The following is a 12,580-nucleotide window of genomic DNA, read 5'->3' as shown; positions in this document are numbered from 1 at the left end:
TTGGCTTGGAGAGAGCCCTCGGTCTGCGGGTGGGACCAGAGCAGGCGCCAGCGGGGGGCGCGCGAAGCCGGGCCAGGGGCTGGGTGCTCGGCCCTCAGGTCGCCTCTCCCCTGTCTCTGCAGGAGGCGGGAACCTGACCCTGCGCGGCTGCGGCTCCCGCGACCTGTGCGGCGCCCGGGCGCGAACCCCGAGGCTCCCGGAGCTCCCCGCGCCCTACCGCCTCGCCCGCCCGCCCCGCTGCAGCGCCAGCCGCCGCGTCCTCTTGCGCTCCAAGGGGCATTCGGTCGTGTCCCGGGGCCTCCCCCTTACCCTGCGGGTGCTGGCGCTCGCCCTGGCCACCAGGACGCTCTGCTGAGGAGGCCGCGCCTCGCCCGCGGAGACAGCGGGGGCTGTGCCGGGCCCGCGCGTCCTAGGGGGCGCCCTGGCTCCCCTCCGCTGGGGCGTCGCTGGGGGCCAGTCAGGCCGCAGGCACACTCCGTTCCCCAGGCGGAAAGGGGAGCAGGCTGCCTCCTTCCTCCAATTAGAGGCACATTCTGCTTCAGATGAGGGGCCCCCCCGAAGAGGAAGCCTCCTTCCTCCACCTAGGGGGACCCCCAACACCAGGCCACTCCTGCGAGCGAGGGCTCCTTTCTCCTTCTGAACACTGGGAAGCAGCTCCTCCTTGCCCTTTAGGGTCTAGCAAAGGCCCTAAAGAAGGTGAGGTGCTTGAGGACCTAATAGACCCCCTTCCCAGGTATGCAGAGCAGCCCATTCCGCCCCCAAGTGAGACCCTCTTCTTTAGGATCCATCTTCCCAGCTGGAACCCCATTGAATGAATTGCCTCCCACGATGCCAAGTGGTTTGGGTTTCCTTTTTCTGACACTGCAGCCTCAGATAGGGCTCTGCTGTGCTTGACACGCTCCTGGGGGATTCTGGGACCTGCAGGTGACAGTGTTTGGGAGCTAAGGTGGGCGAAAAATCAAATGCTCCATGTGGAGTGAGCCTCATTTTCGAGCAATCACCGACCCCAAAGGGCTGAGCAGAGAGGTAGACGCAGGGATCTCACAGTGGGCACAAGGCCAGGACCGAGTGCTTTCAGCGGAGAGTAATAAAAAAGTCCAACTAAAAGAACCAAATGCGCTCATCATTCATTTAACACATTTTTATGGATCCCATCCTGTGCTTCAAGCACAGTGCTAGACACTGGAGAGACATAGTAGGCAGAATCCCTTGCTTTCCTGAAGGTAAAGCTTTAGTGGGGGAGAAAGATAATAACCACCACATATAATATGTCAGGGAGTGACAAGTACCCTGGAGAAAACACGGAGCAGGGAAGAGACTGGGAGCAGTGTGAAAGGGACTCACATATATCAGTGTGTTCAGAGGCCTCAGGAAGGTGATGGCGGAGTGAAGTTCTGAAGGGGGTGAGGGACAGGGCCGTGCAGATGTGGGGGGGAGGGGATTCCAGACAGAGAGAGCTGCAGAGATTAAGACCCTGAGACAGGAACGGTACAGAATAGCTAATATTACATATCTTAGCAAGAAATGGAGGGAGGAATCTAGGACTCTGGATTTATCAGTTCAAAGGCGTCCACAAGAACCGGCCTCATTGACACAGCTTTCGCATGTTGGTGTTTGCACGCTGGCCAGGCTTCCAGTGTCATGTCCTCATACAGCCATACCCAAAGCTTCAAGAGGTGACCCCTCCACCCCCATCTTCTCAGAAGTCTCACCCCATGGCAGGCTTCTTCCTGCTCCACTGGCCAGAATGGAGCCAGCCCATTTCTAGCAAGGGGATGGATTATCTTGACTGGTATTTAGCCCCAACTTTTCCTAAGGTACTTGGCCTCCCCAGATTCTGGACAGAATGGGGTTCTCATTACAAATAAGCAGTGGGGATAGAATATAGGGATCAGTCATCCAAGAACCACCACCGTAGGTCTTTCAATAGAAGAGGGATTCATCCGGGGGATTGCTTGTACTTTGTTGGAAGAAGTACAAGGGGGATGGAGGGGTGCAAAAGAGCAGAGAGGAAGAAAGATGTTTCCCGGTGACTGGGGCTATGACAAATCACCCCTGTCCTTAGTGGCAATAAACAGTTCAGAAGTAGAAATTTGAGGGTGGCCTGTCTCTGCTCCATGATGTCTGAACATCAGCCAGGATGGTGTGAGGGCAGGAGTTGAGGCATCAGCCCTCATGCCTTCTAAAGTGATGCAGGCTGCTGGCGCCTTTGCTGGAGCCATAACTGGACACGAACAGAGAAATTTTTGTATGAGCTAGAATTCTCAGTTTGTGGCGGGCAGAATTCTAATATGGTTCCCTAAGATTTCTCCATGCATCACTGGGCCTACCAATGTGATGAGATAGAACATCCATGATGATGTGTTATATGGCCCAAGAATTTGCAGATGTGGTGGAGGAGACTGATTAGTTGGCTCTGAGTTCATGGAGGACGGTTTTCTGGGTGGGCTTGATCTTCTCACATAAGTCCTTTAAAAGCAGAGTATTTTCTCTGGCAGGGAGCAGCAGGAGAAGTCAGATTTGAAGCATAAAAAGACAGGGATATAGCCTTGCTGGCTTTCCGTAGGAGGGGCCATGTGACAGCTGAGTGGCCGCTAGGGGCCAAGGGCCAGCAAGAAAATGGGGAGCTCAGTCCCATACCTGCAAGGAAATAGATTCTGCTAAGAACCCAAGTGAGCTAGTTAGTACAGAGGACATAAGAGAGTGGAAGGCAGAGTTGGGGAAAGAACCAGTGTCTCAAATTGTTGTCCTAGATAGGGTGCTCGTTGAGATCTCTGGGCTCACACAGGCCCGGTTGGAGGGTGGCTTCACGTGGTATCTGTTTTGTGGACTTGGACAGGTCTCATAGCTTCTCTGAGCCTTGGGTTCCCATTTGTAAAAGGGAATTTAACACTCTGAACTCCTAGTATTGTAAGGTCCAGAAAGCCTAAGACTTGGCACAGACTCAGCTTTCAGCACATGGAAGGGGGTCACCAGTTAGGGCTATTAACCTTCAGGACAACTGTCCTATTATTTAATCTATAAAGACAGCGGATGGATGGAGGACTGCCAGTAAATACAGCAGTGGGATTTGAACCCTCTACTAGCTGACTCTAGAGGATAAACTTTTCTCCCCCTTGAATATTAAGAAAATGTTGGAACCTACACTCAAGTAGGGAGAACAGTATAAAGAATGTGCGCTTATCTGTTCCCAGTATTAAACATGATCGACATTTTGCCAATGATCTCCTTCCCCTCCCTCCCTTACTCCTTCTCCCCTTCCCTCCTTGTTGCTGCCCTCCTTCCTCTTTTGCTGCCTTTTTGTGCTGAGAAGTTGTGTTTTTTTTTAAAAAAAGATTTATTTATTTATGCATACAAGAGCTGGGGTATAGGCCAGAGACGCAGGGGTGGGGGGTGAGAGGATTCACCAGAGACAGAATGGGGAACAGAACAGGCACTGACTGAAACACACTGCTGAGGGGAGCAGCGGGTGAGTCAGGAGAGGTCTGCTGCGCCATGTGGGTAGCTCCCTGGCCGGGGATCAAACTTGTGCTGCAGAGACTGTGTAGCTTCATGGTGCTGTTCTTCACCCTTTGTGCCACCAAGGAGGCCCTGTGCTGAGAAGTTTTAAAGAAAATTCCAAACATTACATTTCACTCAGTACTTCAGTGCGCACCCATGCCTCCTCACATAACCTTTGCATTACGAGCCTTCCTGGGAGGGAGGATCGAATACAATAAAGTGCCCTGAGAGCTCAGCATGCCTGGTCCCCCTCCCTGTCCATTAACAAAAGGTCCTGGGATGTCCTTGAACTTCAGGGGAGAGCTCCCCTAACCGTGGGACTGTGGCCTTCTTCTAAAGTCTTCATAGAGGGCCTCCCCTGGTGGCGCAGTGGTTGAGCGCTGGGTTACGAAGCTGCCTGCAGCCTGGGTGAGGGTCCCACATGGCGTGCAGACCTCTCCTGCCACCCGCTGCTCCCCTCAGCAGTGTACTTTGTCAGTCTGCCTGTTCTGCTCCCCGCTCTGGCTCTGGTGAATTCTCTCACCCTCCTACTTCTGACTGTGCCCAGTGCTTATATAAATAAATAAATAAATCTTTAAAAAAAAAATAAAGTCTTCATAGAAAAATCGTATCAGAAGGGTGTTAGTGCATGACTAAGGGGTACTCAGGCACCCCAAACTGTTAAGGGGTGCATGTTCTAAAGGGATCTGGCCATCCATGTACACAAAGAAAGGAAACAGGCTTTCAGTGTGATAGATCTTTAACAGAGTTGGTGTGCATACAGAGAGAAGGGAGGATATTCCTAATAATAGTTTTCCAGTAAAGCTTCCAAAATTACCTATCCCTTTGTGGGTAAATACTGAGTCAAACAGGACTGGCCAGAAAGCTTGCCATAAGTCCAAGGCACCTTTTGGTGGGGAATAGCAAGAAAGGGATAAAGCAGGTCCCAGAAAACTGGGGCAAAAGGAGATACCACATCAACATACCTGCTGCCGCTGTCAGCTTCCCCACGTGTCTCTCACCCATTTCACTCCTTCGCTTGTCTCTACTTGTCTCTCCTCTGCTCATCTCCTTTCAAGTATCCCAAGCTCCTGGGTGCAAGTCAAAGCTGGAGAAGCAAGTACCCCCGCCCCCCAAGCCCACCAGCCTTGCCTGTTATTTTGCATCCCTTGGCCTCTCAGCTCTGCCCTTATTTCCCAGCAGCCCCTCGTTCAGGACGTCTGGTTCATGGCCCACTGGCACCTGCAGTCATGACAAAAGTGGGAGGAGGGAAAATAGCACCTTCCCAAACATGTCTAGATCCATATGCAAACAGGAACCACAATCAAAAGGAGCAGCTGGCTTTGTGGTTAAAAGGACGGACTTGGGTGCCCCCTGTCAGGGTGCCCCGTCTGAGCACCAAAGCCAGCTTGGCCAGTTACTAGTTTTGTGACCTTGGACGACTCCCTTGACCTCAGTGTGTCCATCTGTGAAAGGGGGCAGTAATGGTTTCTACTCATAGAGTGGATGTGAGTGGTAGAAAGAAGTCAGATTGGTGCACTCAGAGACTTCCATCTGAGCAAACAGTAGCCCTTACTATCATTATGGGGTGGGAGGGTGGGGGTGCCCTCTGGATCACGCAACCATGCTAAGTTGCTTGACTCCAAAGCCTCTTTATTTTTGCTCCCCAACATGGCTTCCTGTCTGGAGGTTGGCTGCCCTCACATGTGGATGTGGGAAGGAAGGGACTATTTGTGGTGGGCTGGAGGCTGGAGGGCTGGCGTCCGGATATGATCCATCTCTGCTAAGCCAGGGACCCCAGCAGGTGCTCAGGAAACCCTTGCAGGCAGAAACAGATCTAGTTAATGACCTTGACCCTGGAGTCTGCATGGGTATGTGTGTGTGTGTGGGAGGGGACTTTAGGGGTAAGGGGGGGTGGCTAACCTGACCAGAGAATTTAATTTTATTGTGCTTTTCCAATTTTCCATAAGGGCACAAATGTGAGTATGTTACTCAAATAAAAAAAATTATGAATTACTCAAAACCTATAAAAACAAAGAATAAGCAGCCTCTCAGCCTCAGCTGAAAGAAATCTTCAGGAACAGTTGAAATACTCTGCAGCTGCTTCGCTGGCCACACGCCTGCTTGCTTTTCTCATCACCCAAGTTAACCTCTACTCTAAAAATGATATTTGCGGGTTTGCTATATAATTACAGGCTTTGCATTTGAGTTGTCTTTCCCTTTCCTTTTTCTGTTTGGCTGTCTCCTCTCCCCTTTTACTCCCAGACTCTCTCCACACCCCTCATCTCCCTGAAATTTCATGTCAACAACCCTCTGCTATTTTCCAACTCCCAGTAAGACTCTGCAGACACTTGAGACATCCATGTATATGTAGACATCTACATATCTATACATGTCATATCTGTATCCTGCAGACATAGCTAAGTTATGTAGGAATACAGGGTTGGGTATTTATTTGCTGTCTTCTAAAAATAAGATATTTAGGCACAGTTCTCTAAAACTTGCTCACCCGACACACCTCATGGAATCCTCTGAGTCATTTGATTCAGTCATTTTCATGGTTCCTGATTTTTAATGGCCCGTGGTGTGGATGTACTTTCAGTCAGTCCTTCTCATTTCCTTTGTTCCCCTTCCCACGATGATAGAATCAGCCGTTAGCATTCTGATGACAGGAGAGTTGGTTATTTGTTTGGTTTCTACATGTCTTAAATTTTTTCTGATGCATTCAAAAAGTATTACAGGTGGGGCCTCCCCGGTGGCACAGCAGTTGAACGCTGGGTTGCAAAGCTGCCCGCAGCCTCTGCAGCGCCGGTTCGATCCCCGGCCACCGGGCAAGGGTCCCACATGGCACACAGACCTCTTCTGCCGTGCCCGCTGCTCCCCTCAGCAGTGTACTTCGTCAGTCTGCCTGCTCTGCTCTCTGCTCTGGCTCTGGTGAATTCTCTCACCCTCCCACGCTTCTGACTGTACCCAGTGCTTGTATAAATAAATAAATCTTTTAAAAAAAAGAATATTTATTAAAAAGTAAAAAGTATTACAGATGGATGGACTATTATATCCCTGCCTTACTCCTGGATGATCTATCCTTCCTGTGCATTTACAAAAAATTCTAGCATGTATAATGAAATGGAATCGAAAATTATGGTTAAAAATTAAAGGAAGGGGTCTGCCGGGTGGCACAGAGAGGAAGAAGAGACAGAGTCCTGGGACTTTCATGGGGGAAGGACCAAGGTCTTGGTCCAGCTCCATCTCTAGCCTTGGCCAGCACAGGACCCAACACACGTGTTTAGGGATGTGTGTTGAATGAATGAACTTTCTTTAAAAAGCCTTCACTGATTCCAGGCCCCCATCACTGCTGGATCAGACCCCCAGAACCTTGCTGGTCAACACTTAGTGTGGGTGGTCACTGGCTGGGGGTGATCTGTGTCCCCCCACTGGACTCTGTCTTGGCCACTGCCAGATCTCAACCATCAGCAAACGGGCCCTGGGAACACAGTAAGCTGGGCCACATATACTTCCTGGAGGGAGGAAAAGCTGTCTGGGTCCTGGTCATGTGCCTAGGCTGACCTGAAATAGAGTGGACACTCAAGAAATTTGAAGTGGTTCTGTCCCACCCCACACTAACATTTTAGTAATTCCAAAGTCAGGAAGTCACAGTGGATGGTGCCTAATCATCACTGTCAGCCAGGTGGCCATTATGACATAGCTGTCTCTGCCTGGGTGTGAATATGGAGCTGCTTTTAACAGCAGCCCCACCACTCCTGATGGAGGATCTGTCATGTGGGAAGACATGGCTGTCCTCTCCTTAGAGGCCAAAGTGACTCCACAGTGACAGACTGTGTGTTTTTAGGACTTAGCCAATCTGTGTCCCCTTGTATTTTGCTACATAACTACATACACGCATGATAGATGGTAACAATCTCTATTTTCCAAGAAAATCTACATAGAGCTCTTACCAGTTAAGTGTAAAATAAGTGATTAGGAGATATTACATCAGAGTTTTATTGCAGCACTTTCCCCCTTGTTCGCGGGACTGAAAATGATGCATCCGACAACCAACCGTATAGATTTGATTATATATGGAAGCTGCAGAAGGGTTGGAGGGATAAATGCATTCACCTCATTTGTCTCTTCCTCCCGATTCCAGTCTGCTCCTGGATTTTATGTCTGTCTTGGGAGGGCAGGTGGGAGAACAATATTCTAGTCCCAGTTAAATGAGCGACTTCCTGCAGCATCTGGCGCATTGCAAATGCTCAGTAAAGGGATCCCCTCTGCCTGTGTGTGCTCCTGTCAGTCACCCCACCAGCCTGTGAGCACCCCCATCTTCTCTAAGAGTAGGAGTATAAATATGACTCACATCTCTGGACCAGGGTTGGGTCTGAACGAATGTTTGTGGAATAACTACAACTGAGTGGTTGACTAGGTGAACAAGCACTCTCGCTCAACTCAGATTCTCAGCCAGGGATGCGGCTCCTTAGCAGTCATCACAATTCATCCTTCAGATCTCAGCTCTGGTGCCTCCTCCTTCAGGAAACCCTCTCTGATGCTAGGCTGGCTCACATGCCCCCTTTAGCTCACAGCCCATCTGTGCTCCCCCGTCTCAGGCCTGTTCACTGTGGGTGGTCACTTTAGGGGCAGATCTGACTCCTCTACTGGACTCTGAGCCTTACGGGGACAGAGCCTGGACTGTCTTGGTCATTGCTGAGTCCCCAGCACTGGAGCCCAGGACAGGACCTGGGGAAGTACTGATGATGAGTGAAGAGGGAAGGGGAAGCTCGGCAGGTAGGCAAGCTGCTGTCTCTATTTAGTTGTTGGCCTCAGGAGCTGGCAGGGATCACCAGCGTGGCGTTCATTTGCACAAGTGCCCTGCGGCTCTCTCTCTTGGCTCAGGGTAGTCCTGGGGTGTGGCCATTTCCCTTTGCCCCGGAGGGCAGTACCCGGGTCTGTGAGTCTTTTGTATGTATGCTTGAGCTGGGGTTTGAAGATGGATGTGCTTGGGGGGGGGGGGGGGTGGTGGTGGTGGCCTCTCCTGAACCTTCTCTGTCATCCCGGCTGGCACTGCCAAGCTAAACCACCCCCCTCCATGCTTGTGCAGTACATCGGGCATGCGGTGGCAGAGGCATGGACGGTGAGGAAATGATACAGAAAAGGGAAAATGAATGACTTGTTGGGGGAACTGAGGCCCTTGATGAGGAAGAAATAGAAAGCAGAGGGGTGAGCAGGCCCAAGTTCCCAACTTCGGGTCGAGAAGCCCGGACTTTGTCCAGAGTGACAGAGAGCACAGACGTTTTTGATTAAGCTGTAGTATTAGCTAGGTCTCTCTGGGTCCCCTGTGGGGACTGGGGCCCAGTGTGATTGCCTGAGCAGTGGGAGGGTGGGGTCCCTGCCCCACCCTAGGACCCTGCCCCACCTTAGGACCCCGCCCCCTGACATCACTGGTACATTATTGCCTTAGAGCCGGCTGACCAATAAGCTGCTGCTTGCCCTTATAATGGGTCTTAGCAACCGTCTGACGTTGGGCTAACAGGACCCCACCAGCGGGGAGAGTGTGAGGGGACAGGGAGAGCCTGCAGGGCAGGTGAGTCGCCTGAGGGCAGGGCCCTGTGGGTGAGTGAAGACGGGGGCTGCCAGGCCCATCCCAGCTTCCTCTGCCCTTATTCCACACACTGACCTGTCTGCCTCTTGCTCCTGAGGCCTGACACTGGCTCCCGCTGTTCCTGTGGGCCCGAGCTGGGTTAGGGGAGAAGGTACAGGAGAGGGCGGGTATACTCTGGATGGGGAAAGCTCCCTATTCAGGATAGTGGAATCAGACCTGGTGGTGGGGGTGGCACAGGTGGCCAAGGAGATAAGGGGGAGGCGGAGATATGTGGCTGGAGGAAGAGCAGCACTTCAGAGGACCCCAAGGAGCCCAGGGACCTGGGCTCGAGTCCTGGCCATGGCTCTCAGTAACACGTCACTTGTCTGAGTGTCAGCCCCTCTGTGTCCAGTGGGGACAGTGATCCTGGACGGGAGCAGTTCTTCAGGGCTCTGAAGAGTCATAGTGAGGAAGTGAGTTTTGGAAGTGACTCACCAGAAAAGAGTGGGAATGGAAGGGGGGGTGCCCAGCAAGCTCCACGATGAGGCAGGTATCGAGATCTGGGAGAGACCATCATGGGGGTTCCAGGAGGTGGGAGGGGCAGGACCTAGCTGTGGCGGGGTGGGTGGGGGGGGAGCTTTGGCGAGGACTTCCTGTGTCTGTGCCTCTCCTGTGCCAGTTCCTCCATTAGCTGAGCCCAAGCACAGCTTCAAAGTCAGCCTCACGATGGAAAGATGGGGCTCAGGAGGGTCACAGCAGCCTACGAGGAAGGCAGGGTTAGTTTCCCTGGTGCCAATATGGCAGGTGAGGCTCAGAGATGGCAGGAAATTCCTCAAAATCACACAATTAGGAGTATCAAGGTGACATACGATGACGATGATGATGATGATGATGATGCCGATAACACAGACCTTCTGTTCTGTTCTGTACGCTCTGTTCTGTACATATAGACTCTCTCTCTCTCTCTCTATATATATATATAATATGTATGTGTATATATAAATATATATGTTATATATATTAACTCATTTAATTCTCAACAACCCTGGGAGGTGGCTTACTACTGTCGTGATTCTTCTCATCTGACACATGAGGAAAGTGAGGCAGAGAATTAAGTAATTTGCCCCAAATCACTCTGAGTATGTGGTAGAGCCCGGATTTGACCACAGGTAGGGCAGCCTCAGGGTCTGATTTCCCTTCACCGTGAAGCCACACTGCTTCCGTAATGCCAGCAGCAGCGGGAACACAGCCCCTGTCTTTGGGCCCAGGAGTTCGGGGCCCTTTCATTGGTAGGCCTGGTAACACAACCTGCAGGGCTTGGTAGCAAATGAAAATACGGAGCCTCTGGTTCAAGTAGTAAGAAAATCACTGTCAGCCAGGAGCTAGGCCTTCTGAGTTTGTGGTCCTGTGTGACCACATAGGTCATCAACTGCCCATAAAACTGGCCCCCTTTGTAGCTTACCCAAAGATTCCTCAGCACCCCAGGAGACAGGTCAGTCATGATAACCCAGGGAAGCAAACAAGCCCAGAGAGGGGCCTCATTTTGCTCCAGGTCACACAGTAAGTTGTTGGCACAGGTGGAATATAAACCTGGCCTGGGAGACACCAGAGCCCCACTATCTTGTCTGAGAAAGCTACCCTGGGTTTTAGCGAAGGAGAGGCCTGTGGGGGGTCCTTTTACCTCCCTGGTGTCTCTTGCCCAGTGCCAACGCCCAGGATATTGGAAAAGTTCCCTTCTCCCCTCTCCTGCAGACGCTGAGGACCTCTAGTTGGGGGGACTCTCTTCCATCCCCCATCGCCCTCTGAACCGCTGGTGACCATGGCTACTTCCAAGGTGCCAGCGGTGTCCAGGGATGAAGACACCACCATCCTCATGGCCAAGGAAGAGCTGGAGGCCTTGAGGAGCGCCTTTGAGTCCGGCGATCTCCCCCAGGCTGCCTCTCGCCTCCGGGAGCTGTTGGCCTCCTCCGAGTGCATCCGCCTGGAGGTTGGTGTCACAGGCGAGTCTGGCGCTGGCAAGTCCTCCCTCATCAATGCCCTTCGTGGCCTGGGGGCCGAGGACCCCGGGGCGGCGCTCACCGGCGTCGTGGAGACCACCATGCAGCCCTCCCCCTACCCGCACCCACAGTTTCCCGATGTGACCCTGTGGGACCTGCCGGGGGCAGGCACTCCGGGCTGCCCCGCCGACAGATACCTGAAGCAAGTGGACTTCAGCCGCTATGACTTCTTCCTGCTGGTGTCCCCCCGCCGCTGCGGGGCCGTCGAGACCCGCCTGGCCGCCGAGATCCTGCGCCAGGGCAAGAAGTTCTACTTCGTGCGCACCAAGGTGGACGAGGACCTGGCGGCCACCCGGACCCAGCGTCCCTCGGGCTTCAACGAGGCTACGGTGCTGCAGGAGATCCGCGACCACTGCGCCGAGCGTCTGCGGATGGCGGGCGTGGCGGACCCGCGCATCTTCCTGGTGTCCAACGTGTGGCCTGGTCGCTACGACTTCCCGCTGCTCGTGTCCACCTGGGAGCACGACCTGCCGGCCCACCGGCGCCACGCGGGCCTGCTGTCGCTGCCTGACATCTCGCTGGAGGCGCTGCAGAAGAAGAAGGACATGCTCCAGGAGCAGGTGCTCAAGACCGCGCTGGTGTCCGGAGTCATCCAGGCCCTGCCCGTGCCGGGGCTGGCAGCTGCCTACGACGACGCCCTGCTCATCCGCTCGCTGCGCGGCTACCACCGCAGCTTTGGCCTGGATGACGACTCGCTGGCCAAGCTGGCGGAGCAGGTGGGCAAACAGGCGGGGGACCTGCGCTCGGTCATCCGTTCGCCGCTGGCCAACGAGGTGTCTCCCGAGACCGTCCTGCGGCTCTACTCACAGTCCTCTGATGGAGCCATGCGGGTGGCCCGTGCCTTTGAGAGGGGCATCCCCGTGTTCGGTACCCTGGTGGCCGGGGGCATCAGCTTCGGCACCGTCTACACTATGCTCCAGGGCTGCCTCAACGAGATGGCCGAGGACGCCCAGAGGGTGCGCATCAAGGCCCTGGAGGAGGACGAGCCGGAGCCCAAGGACAGCTTGGAGGCTGCAGGGGACAATGGCGTGGAAAAGCACGGGTCCGGAGAGGGAATCGGCGAGGACGCCCCGCTCTCTGCCCGCCGAAAGCTGGGCCTCCTTCTCAAGTACATTCTTGACAGCTGGAAGAAACGTGACTTCTCAGAGGAGAAATAAAAACGCAGTCCCCAACCAACCCCCTGCCTCACCCACAAACCAAGCCTTAACAAAATCGACCAAACAAACAAAAGAGGCCAGTGTGGTGTAAACTCGAGGCGCCAGTTGGGAGCGGGGGTGAGGCGGCCATCTGAGGGGGTGACAAGAACTTGCCATTTTGCTCAGGCAAGGGGAGGGGTGGAGAAGTGGTTGGAGGGAGGTAGGGGCTCCAAGTCAAAAAAAAAAAAAATAGGCTGAACTCTGGGTTAGGACTTGATCGTGGGGAGACAGAGGTCATGGGCCTAGGGTTCCTTGATGGTATCTTCTTGCTG

The 12,580-nt window shown here is 53.3% G+C and overlaps 1 protein-coding gene across 1 annotated transcript; it reads left to right on the top strand.

The window, feature by feature from the left end:
• Window positions 1-10,874: 10,874 nt before the first annotated feature.
• LOC311186796 (interferon-inducible GTPase 5) lies at window positions 10,875-12,320 on the top strand (the record flags this gene model as incomplete). Its single annotated transcript, XM_084257992.1, has 1 exon — window positions 10,875-12,320. One exon carries the CDS (start codon window positions 10,875-10,877, stop codon window positions 12,267-12,269), a length of 1,395 nt encoding a protein of 464 aa, XP_084114118.1. The 3' UTR covers window positions 12,270-12,320.
• Window positions 12,321-12,580: the final 260 nt, after the last annotated feature.

Source organism: Talpa europaea, assembly GCF_964194135.1.
Source record: "Talpa europaea genome assembly, chromosome: 16".
In the NCBI taxonomy this organism is placed as follows: Eukaryota; Metazoa; Chordata; class Mammalia; order Eulipotyphla; family Talpidae; genus Talpa; species Talpa europaea.
The sequence above is the reverse complement of the archived record's forward strand: the minus strand, read 5'-3'. Positions and strand labels throughout refer to the sequence as shown.